This window comes from Fukomys damarensis, unplaced genomic scaffold (assembly GCF_012274545.1).
Source record: "Fukomys damarensis isolate Sample0158 unplaced genomic scaffold, DMR_v1.0_HiC HiC_scaffold_16, whole genome shotgun sequence".
NCBI classification, from domain to species: domain Eukaryota; kingdom Metazoa; phylum Chordata; class Mammalia; order Rodentia; family Bathyergidae; genus Fukomys; species Fukomys damarensis.
The window spans coordinates 62082421-62100292 of NW_022900928.1; the positions used below are offsets into that span (position 1 = coordinate 62082421).

At 38.1% G+C, this 17872-nt stretch overlaps 1 protein-coding gene across 6 annotated transcripts in view; it reads right to left on the reverse strand.

The window, feature by feature from the left end:
* Window positions 1-529, reverse strand: part of Usp28 (ubiquitin specific peptidase 28) — a 43653-nt gene extending 43124 nt beyond the window's left edge. For all 6 annotated transcript variants that reach the window (XM_010629453.3, XM_010629450.3, XM_019208220.2 and 3 more), the window contains exon 1: window positions 457-529. In XM_010629453.3, coding sequence (XP_010627755.1) covers window positions 457-525 — 69 coding nt within the window. In that variant the 5' untranslated portion in view covers window positions 526-529. The remainder of the gene's footprint in view (window positions 1-456) is intronic.
* Between the last annotated feature and the right edge of the window lie 17343 nt (window positions 530-17872).

The window sequence follows — 17872 nt, forward strand, 5'->3', positions numbered from 1 at the left end:
GCAGCCCAGGCTGGTCTTGAACTCACAGTGATCCTCCTACCTCAGCCTCCCGAGTGCTGGGATTACAGGCGTGTGCCACCATGCCTGGCTAGTTTACTGATTTCAATCAGGATCCATATATGCTCTACATAGTACAATTATTTGATTCTTAAAATTAAATCTCTTTACTCTGTGCTGTTTTTCCCACAAGTTTCCCCCAGCTTTCCACAGTACATGTTGAAGAAACCAGGCTACCTGATGTGTAGAGTTCCTGTCCCTATGATTTTTTGGGGGGGTATGGGAGATTGAACTCAGGCCCTTGCACTTGCGAGGCAGGCAGCGGAACCACTGAGCCAAATCCCCGGCCCTACCCCTACATGAATTTTAATGTTGGCATAAAAATAGCTTGAACAAACACAACTAGGATATGGATAATTGTTTTAAAGCCTCTTGACTAAGAGGGTACTGAAAACCAACCTTTAAAGCTTCATGAAGGAAGGATGGATCTTGAATGCCTGTTATTTCTCTCAGTTGATTTAACAGCATTTGGCAACTCTATATTTGAGAAACAAACAAAAATGTACACACATCAGTCAGAAAGTAAACCTAATGGGCCAGGGATTTAGCTCAGTGGCACCAGGCCTGCCTGCCTCACAAGTATAAGGTCCTGGGTTCAATCCCTGGTACTGAAAAGAAAAAGAAAAAAAAAAAATTGGGGCCAGGGATGTGGCTCAGTGGCACCATGCTTGCCCGGCTGAGAAGGGGGAGATGGAGAGAGAGAGAGAGAGAGAGAGAGAGAGAGAGAGAGAGAGAGAAAGGAAAAAGGGAAAGAAAGAGAAAGAGAGGAAGGAAGGAAGGCAGGCAAGCAAACAAACCTAGGCACATTTTAGATAGACCTGAGACTTACATGTTTTACTCTATAGAACTGTAAACTCCATCTAACAAGATAATGACTGCCAGGTGCGTTTTGAAACTTCCAACCAATTACTCTTTTAAAAGTCTAAGCATAGAAAATACTTTGGGCACTTATGAAAGAAATACAAGTATGTAATCAGTAAAACTACAAATAAATATATGTTAGCTGTACTACCTTAGCCTCAACAGACACTTAAAGTGCGTCTGGTTTCCCTTTCTGTAAGCAATAGGTCATATAAGGAGTCCAGAGAATTTGCATGGATGTGAAGACACTCTATTTTAAGCTTTATTGCACATGCCATTTGTGTGTGTGTGTCATTTTTCACTGACAATGTTTCCAATCACATAATTAGCAAACAAGTGGTACTACCAACATCATATTTAAACTTTACGTTTGATAACTTAAACAGAAATATAGCTAAAGCTAGTTTTCTGAATGATTACATAAAGTGAACTATGGAATGTTTTCATAAATCTGAACCATGGAAAAACCTAACTCATTAATTTATAGCCACTCAAGATCAGTTTAAAACCCCTTTTCAGCTTTAAAGTCTTCACCCTAGATTTTAATGTTTTGTACAAAGTCAAAAGCTGACACAAAACACCTATTTACAAACACAGTTTAATTTAAACTATTTTAACTGGCTCAACTTAAGATGATGATCTTTTACAATACTGAAAACAAAACAATTCAAAATTACTTCAGGGAATAGAAATTCAATGTATGCCACTGCCAAGCTTTTGCCAGAATTAAGTCCTAATTCATACCTGAGGCTTCCCCATTAACTTCAATTAGAATATGCCGCAGAAAAACAGTCTACATTTACTGCCAGCTGTAACAGAAACAGTATCCTATGTTCTTCAACAGCTGAGGGTCCAATAACACACTTAAGGATCACACAACTAGAAATAACTAACTGCAACATCCCTCCGCAGACCTCAAAAAAGCATCAACAGCCTTTCTGTTCCAGTCATAGGTTATAGTCAGAGGCTAGAAATGGAACCCTACCCTATTGAGACCTGAGCAGTCCTTGAGGCCATGGGTCTTGTCAAAGCAGTCACTGACTATGTACTGGAACAGTGATTATCAGTCTACAAGGTGTAGACTTGAAGTTTTGTGCTGGCCAAAGTTGAAAGCATAAGCATGTGATTTTTAGAAAAACAAGGTATTATGAAAAGTTCCCAAACTAATTCTAATTTCAGTTTTTATTTTACTACATAAAACTGCATGAATCTCTGTATGTGAATAATACATAATTTTCTAAAACACCAATATCAACGTATCCCAAAAAGAATAGATTAAGAGTAGAAAGGAGTAGCATAAACAATCACATCTTTTCCTGGAATAACTCTTTACCAGTACTTATGATTCACAATTATCAGTAAAAATAACACAGAGACTGTACTACTTACTAGCTAGGAGTTGGTCTGAACACTTTGCATAATTAACTCATTTAACTCTCACAACAGAACTGTGAGACATGTATTATGCCCATTTGACAAAACACTGAGGCACTGAGGTTAAGTAACTTGCACAAGGTCACTGCTAGCAAGGGGTCAGCCTGGAATCTGAACTCAAACTGCCTGATTCCAAAGCTGGCAATCTAACCACTAATCCATGTTGTATCTAAGAAGACAAAGAAATAGGCAAGATTACTCTTTCAGTCAAAATAATGCAAATACTTTATTCTTATACTTTGACCTTGATCTTTAAATCTTGACAAATCTTTTTTTAATTTCACCTGCTTTATACAATCACAAGTTGACTACTTAGTAATACTATCTGTTCTGAACAAACTATCATCAAACTATCAGGAAGTACGGAGCTAAATACTGTATTTGACTGAATCTAAGCTGCTATCAGTCATACAGAAAGAAAAATTAAAAAGAAAGGCAGACAGAAAAGAAAGAAAGAAAGATAGATACATAGATAGATACATAGATAGATAGATTATACTCTGCTATTCTACTTCCATACCTTTCTTCATATACAGGTTTGTTTTTTCCTGTCTTTGGGGTTTGTTTTTGTTTTGTTTGTTCAATGCTCAATTACAGTGTAATCTTTTAAAGACATTTTAAATGGTAGGTAAACTGTGGTGAAACAGTGCGAATAACTCAACTGTTTTCATGACAGGAGGAACAGACAGCCATGATTAAATATATCTGCAGATAGGGACAACCACAGCATATCTGCTTGCTTTAATGATGATGAATGTAAGGAACATCTTAATTTCAAAGATCTTACAGTGACAAGTAAATATGAGTTGATGAAATATGGTATTCAAGTATCAATTTACTTTTGGCCTTGACTTAAAATCAGTTACACTCTAGAATTTCCAGCCCCCTTTCTCTACTTGTAACAGGCAGAGGCACACAGTAACACTTCTAGAATAATATTAGGAAAGGAAAATAAACTAACTGTTCAGGTCCCTTTTTAAGAAGCTCTTGAGTAGAGATGACAACTATGTAAAATTATACTGTAATGCTCCCAAGACAATGTTCCACTTGTAATTCAAATCCAAATTCCTTACCTTGCCATCCAAAGACTATTATCTGATCCTACCCTCAACTTGTTTAACCTTTTCTCCTACTCAATTCTGTACCTCACAAACTCATTCTCCCATGCTGTGCTAGTCAGCTGTCACTGTGACAAAGTACAGTACATGAGATAATCAGCTTATAAGGAGCAAAGGCTCACTTTTGGCTCAGGTTCCAAAGCTTTCCTCCATGGTCAGTTGGCCCCATTGCCTTGAGCATGTGGCTACACAGTACTTCATGGCAGAAGCCCAAGACAGAGAACTTTGCTTACACAGAGACAGGAAGGGGCAAGGATTCCAATATCGCCTTCAAGGGCACACCCCCAAAGACCTAATTTCTTTCCATAACTTACAGGTTCTACCACCTTTCAACAATACCATGAGCTGTAACCAAGCCTTCACCACTCATACTTTTGGGCAACAGGCAAACCATAACACATGTCTGGGGTGCCATGCTAATGCATGCCTGGAATCCCAGCACTCAGGGTATCTGTGGCAAGAGGATAATGTCTGAAGCCAGCCTGGACAACTCAACAAGACCCTGTCTCAAAATTAAAGAAAAGAAAAAAAAAAATGCTGGGAATATAGTGAGTTCATTATTCGGTACAAAAACAAAACAAACAAAAACTTGGTCCACTTTACTCTCTCCTCTTACGAATAAAGAGGGTTTGCTGTCATTACCTATTGTTTCTCTTTCTATGGTTCTTCAACTGTTTTAAGTATAAAACACTTGCCTCCTTTAAATCAAGAGTCATACAACATAATGCCTAATTTGAATTATCCATAGGGTGGTGGTGACAATGACTGTAATTAACATTTATTTTTATTATTATTCTTTGAAAGGGTTCAGGCTGGTCTTCAACTCACTATGTAGCCCAGATTGGCCCCAAACTCAGTGGTCTCCCTGTTTCAATCTCTCTGGTACTGGGATTACAGGTGTGCTCCACCACAACCAGCTCTGTAGCTAACATTTATTCAGCACCTACTTTATGTCAGAAAACTTTGTACTTTACATATAATTCTTATAACAACACTAGAAGGTAGGAATTGTGCAAATATTAGGAAATTATGATTTACACAATCTAGCTGGGTGTGGTGCACAGCAGTGTAATACCAGCACCCTGGGAAGCTGACGCAGGAAAATCCAAAGTTTGAGCTTAAGCAAATTAGTAACTTAGCAAACTGTTTCAAAATAAAAAATAAGAATAGGGGTAGGAATGTAACTCAGTGGCAAGACCCTGCGTTCAATATCTAGTACTGAAAAAAATTTTGTTTAAAAAAAAGGGATTTAGAGAACTTATTTATCATCAGAAGTTTTAAATTAAAAAATTAAATCAAGGAAAGCTATTGAGTATAAATAGCAATTTCACTATGCTATTGTACACTATGCTATTGTACATATGCACAACTGCTATATGACTCAATTTCATATTTAGATAAATCTAAATTCTCAACAGTACCCATACCCCAAATCCTAACAAGCACTACATGCTAAATGCTAATTTTACAGTGATGGAAACAACTCATCAGGATACCTCTGTATTACTAATTTAATTTCTCCAGATCTTCACAGGAAATGAATTTAAGTATTACCTTTGCTCTAAGTACCCCCCTCTCTATATATAAAGTCACCCAACAGGAGACAAGACAAAGCCTGTGCTCCTGTCACAATGAAGTCAAATAACTGGCAAGAACCAACAGGTATGCATTTCTTTGGCTAAATTTACACTCTTTTCACAAAACAAAAAGTATTCTCTTTTCCTGCCCAGAGGCAGTGAATAAAGACAGGCACAGCCAGCTCCCAGGGAAAGGAACTTTATTTATTTAATTATTTGTTTGTTTATTTATTGAGACGGACTCACTAGGCAATTCAGACTCTCACTAGGTAGTTCAGGCTGACCTTGAACTAGCTCTGTAACCCAGGCAAGTCTCAAACTCCAGTGATCTTCCTGCCTCAGCCTCCAGGATTGCTGGGATTACAGTCATGACTCACTGTCTTAAATGCAATCCAGTTCACCTACTAGAATGAGATTTTCTTAAAGCAAACATAGTAAGTCACTTTACAACAAAAAACAAACCTGATTATGGGGACAATAAAAGACAAGACTGTCTGTAACAGTGATTGCCCCAATCCTACTGCAACAAAATGTAAACCATCTCTGATAGAACAATTTCTTAGAACGCTTTAGTTAGCACCGTGGTGAGGCACTTTCTAGATTATTCCATTCCTTCAAACAGGGAATGCTACTTTCATCATTCTTACATACATTTCCTGATCTTAGTTGTCTAGTCTTCACAAAGACTATGCCACATTTAAAACTAAATAACAAAGGCCAGGGATTTAGCTCAGTGGTTCTGCCATCTGCCTCGAAAGCACAAGGACCTGAGTTCGAGCCCTGGTACCAAAAAAACAAACAAACAAACAAACAAAAAACAACAACCAAAAACTAAATAATAAATGTTCGTGGGCCTGGGATGTAGCTCAGTGGCACCACGATGGCCTGGCAAGCGCAAGGTACTAAGTTCAATCGCCAGTACTGCAATAAAATAAAATATAAACATCCCTTTACTGCAAAGAAATGCCAAATTACCTAATAAAAATCCCCTCAAGGTTAAAGATCTGGCTTTCCAATTTTACAATTTTGTACATAAGGAAAGGGAGGGGGCTACGTAGGAGTCTAAGAAAATATTCAGCATCAGCTCCAGAAGCTCTGTCTTGACAACAGTTTCTTAACAATGCACTCCAAGAATGCTAACTTCTCCAACCTCTAAAAAGAAGGAACAAGCAACAAAATTTTGCCCAGACTATTTTTTCAGTTTTTCTCCCAGTAACAACTCCACATTAGAACAATTTATTCATAGGAAAGAAACCTAATGTGGTCATAATAACATGACTTGTTAAAAATGACAAATAGCTGTTTTTTAGACATACAAGGATCCCCTCACATGGCCACTTAACAATTTGTGTGAATGATGCAGAGGTCAGTACACGATAAAAATATTTTAGAATTGAGCTGCTCTTATACAATATAGAGGGGTTTAAACTGGAACTTAAAGCAAAAAATGAACTAATCGTTATTTACTTTTAAAAAATTATTATTAGTACATGTTTGCAGTACATAATGATTACATTCTGCTTGGCGTGGTGGCATACATCTGTGATCTGAGCCCAACTTGGGCTATATAGTAAGTTCAAGGCCAGCCTGAATTACTTAGCAAGATCCCATCTCAAAACAAAACAAAACAAAATTACATTACATTCCTTGTGTGGAGTTGGTATATGTACACAACACATCTTAATTTCTTTTTCATCCCTTTTCCCTCTGTACCTTCTCTATCCCTCCATCTCTGTTTTTTTTTCTTTTGGTACCAGGGATCGAACTCGGGTCCTTGCACTTGCAAGGCAGGCAGCAGAACCACTGAGCTATATCCCTGGCCCTCCCTCCATCCATCTCTTCATCCCCTTCGCATTTGAGAAAGATCCATCTCCCTACTTCCTATCTTTTATTTTGCTCTTTATTTTTATGTTGGGTTTCTCATAAGAGGAACAATGTAATATTCAGGCTTGTGTCTGATTTCAATTTTTTTAAATTTTTACCTCTTTTTATCATATTCAGTAAGAAAGTCCAACATTACTGAAGGATATAACAATTGAAAAGGAAATCTCCCTCTTTTTTGCTCCCCAGTTTTAAGAGTACCACTATTAATAGTTTCTGATACACCTTTCCAGAGATTATCTATGCTCATGAGTATATTGTCTTATACTACTATACATAATGCCCTAGACCTTGCTTCTTTGTTACTTAAGAATACATTAAGACTGTTTTTTCCACTTTTTTTACTACATGCCTCAAACAAATATGAGAAATGAGGGTAGGATCCCACTACACTGTTACATGGAATGCATCTCCAAAAATTAAGGAAAATACACCATTTTTAGCAATATATTGCTAGAGCTAATTGAGAAGCTAGGAACATACGAAAGATGAGAAATAAAATTTACATGCTCAGAAATGGGCATCTGAAATGAATAGATGCTTCTCAGATGAAGAAGCAGAATGACAAATAAATGTATGAAAAAAATGTTCAACATCACTAGTCAGTTGAGAGATTCAAATTAAAACATCACTGAGCCTATCTCACTCCAGAAAGAATGGCTGTTATCAGAAGAAATCAACCCAAAACAAATGCTGGTAGGGATGTGAGGAAAAAGGAACCCTCCTCCACTGCTGGTTGGTGTATAGACTGGAACAACCACTGTGGAAAGCAGTGTGGAGAGTCCTCAAAAAAACTAAAACTAGAGGTTCCATTTGACCTAGCTATTCCCCTTCTTGGTCTCTTCCTGATAGAATTAAAAGCATCATACTGCAGCAATATATACACACCCATATGTTTACAGTGACACTCATTCTAACAGCTAAATCTTGGAAATAGTTTAGATGCCCATCAATGGATGAAGGGGATAAGGAATATGTGATTTTAATATATAAATAGAATACTACCCTGCCATGAGGAAGAATAAGTTTGAGACATTCCTAGCTAAATGGATGAACCTTGAGACCATACTTTTCAGTGAGATAAATCGGACACACATATTTAAACAACTGACTGCTTCTCTGGTGTGAGAAACCAAAAGTGGAAATAAGGACCAAAATGTATAACAGACATTGGGAAATGGGAAGAAAATGTTCAAATGGGAGGGGGAAAAAAAGGAGGGAGGAGTGGGAAAGGAATGAAGGGACAAGAGGGAAAAGAAAAAAGAAAAAAATGGAAACAAAACTTTTGTAAATAAGGGAAGAGAGGCTGAAGGAAGGGGAGGGGAATGGGAAAAAAACAAGATATATCATGTACAGGTACAAGATATATCATGTACAAATTCTCTATGATGAATGCTATCATTATGTACATCTAAAATGTACCAATAAATTACCAAAAAAAATTTAGATGCTTTTAGTTTTAGAAATTTAACAAATTTTTGGTATTAATGGGTGGGTCTTGGTATATAACTTCTATTTTTGACAAATAACACTGACCAGAGAAGTGACACAGCACTGCATGATGGAAGGATCTAAAGGTCAGCTGATTTCAGACCTAATCTGATGAACAATGAATAATCATGATAGGTCCCTCAGCAGGGAAGAGATATAAAGGGGATGGGTGTGTTTAAGCAGACTAAATGTGAACACTGGTTCAAAATGGAATGCTACTAGAGGAAAATGCTTAACTATGAATTACAGGGCTACTGAATAAATCAGTTGTGATGAGAGCTGCAAGATGCTAGGAGGGAAAATGGAAAGATAAGAGTAAACTCTGAATAGCTCAAAGAATGAAGAGATAAAGCTTAGTCAAATATTTGCCAATGACATAAGAGAAAACCAGCAATAAAAGCAAACAATATAATATACTACACTAACAAAATGAGGAAAAACAAAAATCACCTTGATTGATGCAAAAAAAAATTCACAATATCCCACAACCATTCGTGATTAAAAAAAAAAAATCAGAAAACTAGGAATAGAAGGGAATCGTCGTCTAACATAATATAGGGCATTTAAAAACTCGGTGAGCTGGGCATAGTGGCTCATGTCTGTAATCCCAGCATTCTAGGAGGCTGAAGCAAGTAGAATCTCAAGTTTGAAACCACCCTGGGCAATTTGGTGACTTAGTGACACTCTGTTTCAAAATTTTTAAAAAGGGCTGGCGATCCCTAGCTTGAGTTAAGTTTTGCATGTTGTGTGAGATAGTTCAGTACCCTTCTTTGCTTGTAGATTGCCAGCTGCTCTGGCAGTTTGTCGAAGAGTCTGTGTTTTCCTCATCGAATAATATTATTTGAAGTTAGGGATGGAGCTTAGAAGTACAGAGCTTTCCTAGCACATGCAAGGCCTTGGGTTTAAGTCCCAGCAATGGGGGATGAAAAAGCCGACTAAGGGCTACGGATTAAGCTCAGTCATTCCACTGCCTGCCTCACAAGAACAAGGTCCAGAGTTTGATACCAAGTGCAAAAAAAAAGGCAACTAACTTCAGAATTAAACAATTGTGTACAAAGACAGTGTCAAGAAAGCAAAATGAAAACCTATAAGACAGAATAAATATTTTTAAATCATGTATTAAGAAGTGTTAGTATCTAGGTTATGTAGAGTTCTTACATCTTGGCTCAGTGGTGCATACCTGTAATTCCAGCATTCCTGGGAGGCTGAGGCAGGAGGACTGAAATTTCAAGCTCAACCTGGACAACTAAGTGAGACCATGTTTCAAAAATGACTGGAGTGGGGTCAGGGATTTAGCTCAGTGGTGCTGCTGCCGGCCTCACAAGCACAAGGACCCAACCTTGATCCCCAGTGCAAAAAAAAAAAAATGAAAAAAAAAAAAAAAAAAAAAAAAAAAAAAAAAAGCATGATGTTTTAAAGTCAAAAAGGTCTGGAGCTGTAGTTCAGTACAAAGGCCCTGGCTTCAATCCCCAGAAGGGCAGGCAGGAGGGGGCACACTCTTACAGCTCAACAATTACAAAACAATTCAGAAATGAGAAAACAATGTGAATATTTCTCCAAAGATAAACAAACTGTTAATTTATGAAAAGCCACTTTGCTGGGCATAACTGTAATCCAAGCACCCAGAAGGCTGAGGCAGGAAGACTGCCACAAGTGCAAGGCCAGCCTGCAATACATAAGTGAGTTCAAGGCTAGCCTGGGCTAATAGCAAGACCCTGTCTCAAACAAACAAAAAAAAAACTTGAAAAGATGCTTAAAAAACAGTCAAAAGGAAAAGGCAAATCAAAATCACTTCACACTCTAGAGGATGGCTATTGTCAAACAAAACAGAAACGTAAAATATTAATAAATTTTGGTAAGGATGTACAGAAACTAGATCCTCATGCTCTGCTGGTAAGAATGTAAAATGGTGCAGCTGCTGTGGAAAACAATTTGGCAGTTCCTCCAAAAGTTAAACATAGAATTATCATATGTCTTAGAAATTCCACTTTAGCCAAAAGGTTTGAAATAACTCAAATGCCTATCAGAGAAAGAATGAAAAAAAAATATGATAGTTATTTCTCTGTATCTGAAGACCACTGGTTTCAACGCTTCTGTAGATACTAAAATCCGATGATAGCTTCACAAGCACAGCCCCGAGGTTTTTTAAAAAAAAAAAAAAAAAAAAAAAAAAAAAAACCAACAATAAAATCTAGTGATCTTCAAGTCTCTCTTATAGCATTACCTATAACCTATGTACACCTTCTGTATACTCTTAAATCACTACCAGATTATAATACCTAATGCAATGTAAAGGTCATGTGAATAGTTAAGACTGTACTGTTTCAGGAACAACAAGATGAAAGTCTAACATATTCAGCATAGGTTTAATACATATATATTTTTTTCCAATGGATGTGGAAATCCATGTATATGAATGGCTGCCTATACACCTATAGGTGGAATAGTATATTCAGTACTAATACATGCTATGAACTGAAGAAACCTCAAAAATAATAAAATGAAAGACTCCATACACAAAATGTCATTACTGTGATTCCACTGATATATCCAAAATAGTAAATTTAGAGACAGAAAGCAGATTGTTATTGCCAGAGATTGAGGGGAGGGAAGAACAGGAAGTGCCTGCTTAATGGATAAGGACCTTTCTTTTATGGCAATGAAAGTGTTTTACAAGTAGATAGAGATGGTGACTGCACAATATTGTGACTGTACTAATTGCTAATGAATTTGTATACTTTAAAATAGTTGATTTTGGGGGGCCAGGGATTTAGTTCAGTGGTTCCGCCACCTGCCTCACAAGCGCAAGGAGCCGAGTTCAATACCAGGTACCCTAAAAAAAAATTTTGTAATTGACTTTGTGTTGCATGAATTTTGCCACAAAAAAAAAAAAAAAAAAAAAAGCAGTAGAACCATGCACATACATCCTCTCTCCACAAGAAGAAAGGACATGAGTAAAGCACTGAAAAGGGCAGGAAGATTGGGGGGAAAAGTGCTGCTTTAGGACTTCTTAAATGTAAACTGACTACCAGCCACCATGTAGCAAGCTGCTGACACTATTTCTAAGCCTGATATTTTGACCTTCCTTTTTATGTACAAAGCCAGATGATGGAAACTGCACAATGTAGTCCAGACACCAGCACACATCAGTCTCCTGGCAAATCTCAACCCTCCTAAGCATCAGTTTCCACATCTGGAAAGTAAACTATCCTATCATCTTTCAGGTACTTGGACAGTTACTAAACGAAGTAGTAATGCACACAGGCAATGTTAGTAAAATGAAAAAAAATGCTATAAAAATGTAAAATATGATGACCTGCCTGTCCAAATAAAATAAGCTAGAGATTTGTAAAATTATTGATATCCTAGGAGAAAAATACCCATGCTAGTTTTGGTTTTATTACTTTGTGGTCATACTAAATTTTGCTTCATAGAGTTGCTGTGAGGGTTTGATGAGAATATAAGTTCAAGTGTTTCACAATTATGTAGCAGTCAGAAAGTTTGGTTTTAGAAAGGCTTATATTCCAGTGAGGGAAACATTATGTTCAAGACAGAATACTTTCAAGTTAAGGTTCTTCTTGTCAGCCATATTTTTATCTAGAATATGAAGGCAAAGACTTGGATTAAAATGTCCTATGAATGCATAAGTAAATAAAATTTCAGGAGACTCTTGTAAGCTGTATTAATGGGTCTCCGTTTCCTTATCTGTAATCATAACTTGCAGGGTACTACCTATGGTTTGGGTAAGTGCCCTCCAAAGATCCATCCATGAGTTAAGCCTTGATCATCAATCCACATTGGAGGTAGCAGATCCTCAATTCCACTATGGGGAGGTAAGTGGAATATTCAAGAAGTAGGATCTGGGGGAGGTCTGCTGGTAACACAGGGATACATCCTTGAAGGGGATTTTGGGACCCTGAACCTGAAAATCCAAGTGAGCGGACAAGAACTAAACCAGCTACAGCAATGCACAGCACCAACAGGACCCTAAATGAAAGGCAGGAACCAAGGTTCTGCCAGACTGCAGCTAGGAGTAAATCAACTCCCTAAATCTACTACTGTACTTCTATAAGATGAAAGCAATGATATACTAGTTGTTCAAGTATATATAATTTTGTTTGTTTTTGAGACAGGGTCTTGCTGTGTAGTCCTTGTTGGTTTTGAAATCACTATGTAGCCCAGACTGGCTTTGAACTTACAACAATCCACCTGCTCAGCCTCCTCAGTGCTGGGATTACAGGGCTGTGCTACCACTCCCAGATTTATTTTTTAAAGTTGTAAAGTGACGTAGCTAATACAGACCTGAAAGACTACTATGGTACTTCTGTCTGTAAAGAGACTATGAAAAGTAATTTTAAAATACACTTTGGTAGCCGGGCATAGTGGTGCACGCCTGTAATCCTAGCACTTGGGAGGCTGAGGCAGGAGGATCACTGTGAGTTCGAGACCAGCCTGGGCTACCCAGTGAGTTCCAGGTCAGTCTCAACTGCATAGTGAGACCCTATCTCAAAAAACCAAAAAAATAAAAAATAAAAAAAATATACTTTGGTGATTTTCAGCCAGGCATGGTGGAATATGTCTAATATCCGAGCACTCAGGAGGAGGCTGAACCCACAGAATTACTTTAAGTCCAAAGCCAGCCCAAGAACACAGTTACTTCAAGGCTAGCCTGAACTACACAGAAAGACCCTGTCTCAAAAAACAAAACTATATGATCTTTGGAACACACATACATGCACACGCACACACACACACATATACATATATATGAATATAATACATACACTGGTAATTTTTAGGAAAAAGCATAATAATGGATGAGGATAATAAAATCAAATTCCAAACCATGTATCAATAAAAAATAGTAATGAGGGATCATAAAAACATAAAATAATATAAAGCAACAAATAAGTAATTAAATCTTGAGAATGAGACTTTGAAGTGGCTATTTGAATAACCAAGGGAGAATGGTCAAAAGAATTACTACTGAAAGGCTACTGACTTGACTAACGTGGTCAGTAATTAGTCACCTCTGAGAGGAGGTGTTTCATGCATTAACAAATTCTTATTAAAATCTTCTTTTGGCAACTTAACAGATGCTGATTACATAAAACCAGTGACTGCCCTACAACCTAGCAAGCCTGCCAGTGTCTAGTCAGCTTGCCTGCAGGCCTCTGGGTGATCAGTCCCCCTCTTGCTGGCGCCCAGTGTGGTCTCCACAGCCTTCTCTACCTGAACCTTTGCAGAAGTTATTGGTGGCACCTCAATCTCTGCTGAATCTAGGAACCAATGTGCCTTACCTCCTATCAGCTAAGAGTTAATCCTACTCAGATTTGTTATTTTCCAAATTTTCTATATTAAACTAGAATTATATTGTCACTGAGAATATTTCAGAAGAAATAGGTGGAGAAGGGGATTAGAAATTTTGTTCCAAAGGTAATAAAATGTTGTGAAATGAAGTGAACAAGACAACAGTTGGAGAGGGCAGCGAAGAGCTGTATTGTCATTGATGTTTCAGGAATGAACAGCAATACGTGCACAGAATGGGAACTCTAGACACAAGCTTCTCAAATTTAGTGTGCAAGTGAATCAACTAGGGATCTTGTCAAAGGCAGAGTCAGACTCAATGGGACTAGGGTGCACATCCAAGTGATCACTGGTGTTCTGGATTTGCAGCACATGCTTATTTCCTTAGAATCAATAGTTCTACCCTGGTGGCTTCAAACTCAACATAAGATCACTCGAAACAGAACTGGGAAGCAGTGGACACAATTAGCTGGAGGAGCTCTGTGGAATTCTAAATCTTAGGTGATATATGGTACAGATGGTGCTGGTCCATGTATATGATATATGGTCCATGAGAGTAGCAAGAGTGATCGCCAGAGAAGGTTTTGCAGAGTAGACAAAGATAGAAGCGAGGTAACCTAAGGGATTGAGCAGCAACATCATCTAGAACAGGGTTTCTCAAGCTCAATATATTTACATGGGGCCACATAAAACTTCACTGGGGGATGGAGGGTGGCTATGGCTTTTCACTGCAGTTATTTAACAGCATTCCTAACATTTACCCTCTAGATGCCAGTAGTGCCCTCCCCCATAATCACAATCTAAACCATGTCCAAAAATTTTTTTAAGGGGCCGAGGATTTAGCTCAGTGGTATTGTGCCTGCCTAGCAAGTGCAAGGTCCAGAGTTCAATCGCCGGTACCAAAAACAAAACAAAAGCAACAATAAAAAAATTTTTTTTCAGTCCCAAATATTGCCATATGAGGCCCAGAGTGTAAAACCTCTCACCATAGATAGGCTTGGTGGCACCTACCTATAATCCCAGTACTCAAGAGGCTGAGGCAGGAGGACTAACACAAATTCAAAGATAGCCTTGACTACATAGTTGAGTTCAAAGCCAGTCTGAATTACATAGCAGATTTGTCTCAAAACAACAAAATCTCTCACATGTAAAAATCACTGATCTAGTTTTATCTCCAAAAAATGAAGGAAAACAAGCAAATACAATTCTTCCACTGAAATAAGAGAAAAGAGAGGAGATGCTGGAGAGCAGGACTGAACTGAACAGGAAACAGGGACCTCTCTACAGACATCAAGGAGCTCAGTTAAGGGGCAAAGAAGGTCCTGTATGGGGCTGGAGGCAGAAGTTTAAAACACTAAAAGAAGAGTTCCAGAAAAGACATTAAGAGAGTAATAGAAAGGTTCTGGCCCAGAACAATGGGTCTATCAACTAAGGCTGTAATGGCGGACCTGTGAGAGCTTTCAGCGATACAGGCAACACCATTGTGACACATGTGCCATTGCCTCATAAATTCTGTACAGGCACGGTGGTGCACGTCTGTAATCCCAGCAATCCAGGGGGCTGACACAGGGTTATCACAGCAAGTTCAAGGTCAGCCTGGGCTACCAAGTAGGTTGAAGGCCAGCCTGAACTACATAGTGAGAAGCTGTCTCAAAAAATAAATAAATTCTACATATCATACTAAATTTGTCAACCAGCAACTGTCACTAAGGGAATGTAAGAGTTACACAGCCATCCAATCCTTGACTTACTGAAGACAGAAGTAAAAGTAAATGAACCTAATAAATAAATTTTTAAAAATCATTAAAATTTTACTGAAATTGGTAGGTTTTTACAGCTTGCATAAAGAATGTGTCATATGTTCTCCACAATGAATGTAAAACATGTACTGCAAATGTGTATTAAAATTTTTTAAAAATTATCTGGGGAAAAAATAAAAACTTGCATATCTATTTAACAACAACAAAAAAAGCCAAGCATGGGGCTGGGGATTTAGCTCAATGGCACCACACCTGCCTTGCAAGTGTAGGGACCTGAGTTTGATCCCTGGTATCCCCCACCAAAGCCAATCATGATGGTGCATGCCTATAATCCCATCATTCAGAGGTGGAGGCCAGTCTGAACTACTACACTAAAAAAGCGAATATATGATGTGAACCTTTGATATTGCTAGCAAGAACAATAGGCTTACAAAAACCAGAAAGTCTTCAAGTTATTTATCTTACAGTTAACATAAAACTTTCCTACTTTTATCTAAGCCAAGAATTGATTAAACTACAGGAACCTGGCAGCAAGTGAGCATTAGAAGTAATCAGTCTGCAGTCTGGGGGATTTAGTGGTATCACAACATGTCCACTCTTGGATTCTAATACACACTGCAAGCATATTTCAAGGGTACTACATTTTTCTCTCACTAAAATTCTTGGGAGGCTATAGAGGATTTTGTCTGTCCTGTACAACTAACCAATAGGAGGAGGGAAGCATTATAGGTTTTAGATAGCTTCCGTGTCAAGAGAGACAGCTCTTCTCAACGAGAATAATTAAAACTCCTTTAAGGAAAAGATAGAATGACTCAAGAATTCAAAATAAAGAATTAATTCTAACATGTGAGAGGAAGAAGCTATTAAATTCTTCCAAGATGTAAGGGGGTACTTTCCCCATGTTGAATTCCTTAAATCTAACCTGCTAACTTCAAACATTTTACATTAGCAAAAATGAAAAGGGCAAACATTAGCAAGCATTCCAAGCTTATCAACTGTCAATGTAGGGCAAATCACTGGGAAGAACAGTAAATGTCATCACTCTGCAGGTTGCCAGGAATCAAGAGTACTACTGCAGCCAGCCACAGCGGCTGAAGTGGTCAGTTTTCCTAAAATAGCTATGACTTACACACAAGCGCTCATCACACACCTCACATACAAATTCTCAAACAGAGAGCACTGAAATTGGGTCACTATTCAAACTGAGGCAGAGGTGAATGGAAATGCACTGATTAACAGGCAACTAATCTTAAACGACAACCTTCCTACAAATTTAAATATAACTTGCTCACCCTTAAAATAGTCTCTTCTATAAATCAACAGGACTGTCTCAAAACTAAAAATTTCCCACCTGTTTTTGAGTCACTGTCCTAAGAGCAAATAGAACTGATCTCTGAAACCAAACAAAAGAAAAATCCTGATTCAAATTCCAAAAGACACTGAACATCTAACAATAACATTTCCATTAGAAATCAGCACAGGAAACACCATCGGCATACTTTCATTTTGGCGGCCAGGACCTGCAAGTATTTTTTCAATGTGAATTTTTATTCTTTTTCTTATTTTTATTCTACCTGTTGTTGTTGTTTTAACGTATCCGTCTTGGTCTTGTAAGTGTATAAAAAAAAAAGACATTAACAGGTTTCTCATTTGGAGTATCTAACAGTTTCTCAATTCCAAACTCGTATTTGAACATTTTGACACAGATTTCCCATTCTGTCTTGGAAAAGTGCAGTACTTTAAGGGGTGTAGTGTTGTTATAACATTCCAAAGTAACATTATAAGACATTCTCAAATTGCTCACTTCCCCAAATTCTTCACACGAGACATCAGCCTTTTGATTTTCTCCAAACTAGTGTTCTCTTACTTTCACCCAGAAATCCTTGCATAGATTTCAATCATCTTAGATATCAGGAACAGTGGAGGATAATGAGTATACCTTCTACTCAATGCGCTGCCCCCACCCCAATCTAGTGATGAATGCAATATTTGGGGCGGTTGCTCAAGTTTAAAAAGAATTAAAGGGGGTGGGGAGGTCCAGGAGCAAAAAAGGAGGTAGTAACTAGAACCAAGTCTTTCATACTTTGTTGATAAACCTCAGCTTTACATGAGATTACTTCCGTTTGCTTTAGACTTTTTAAAACAACAGCGCCATATATTTGATTTAAGAGTCAAACAATGAACGCTGCCGCTTTCGGAAGTTTGCCTCCTGGTCGTGGCCGAGGTATACTTTTAGTGACCCCTGATGCAGGCATCCCCACGTGCAACCCTTTATATCGGGGTCCCCCAAAACCCTAGTCTCCTCCAACTTCAGCTCGCCAGCCGCCGGGATCATAAATCCCGCAATCTGTGCGACTCAGCCATGCAGCCCGCAGGCTCCCCGGAG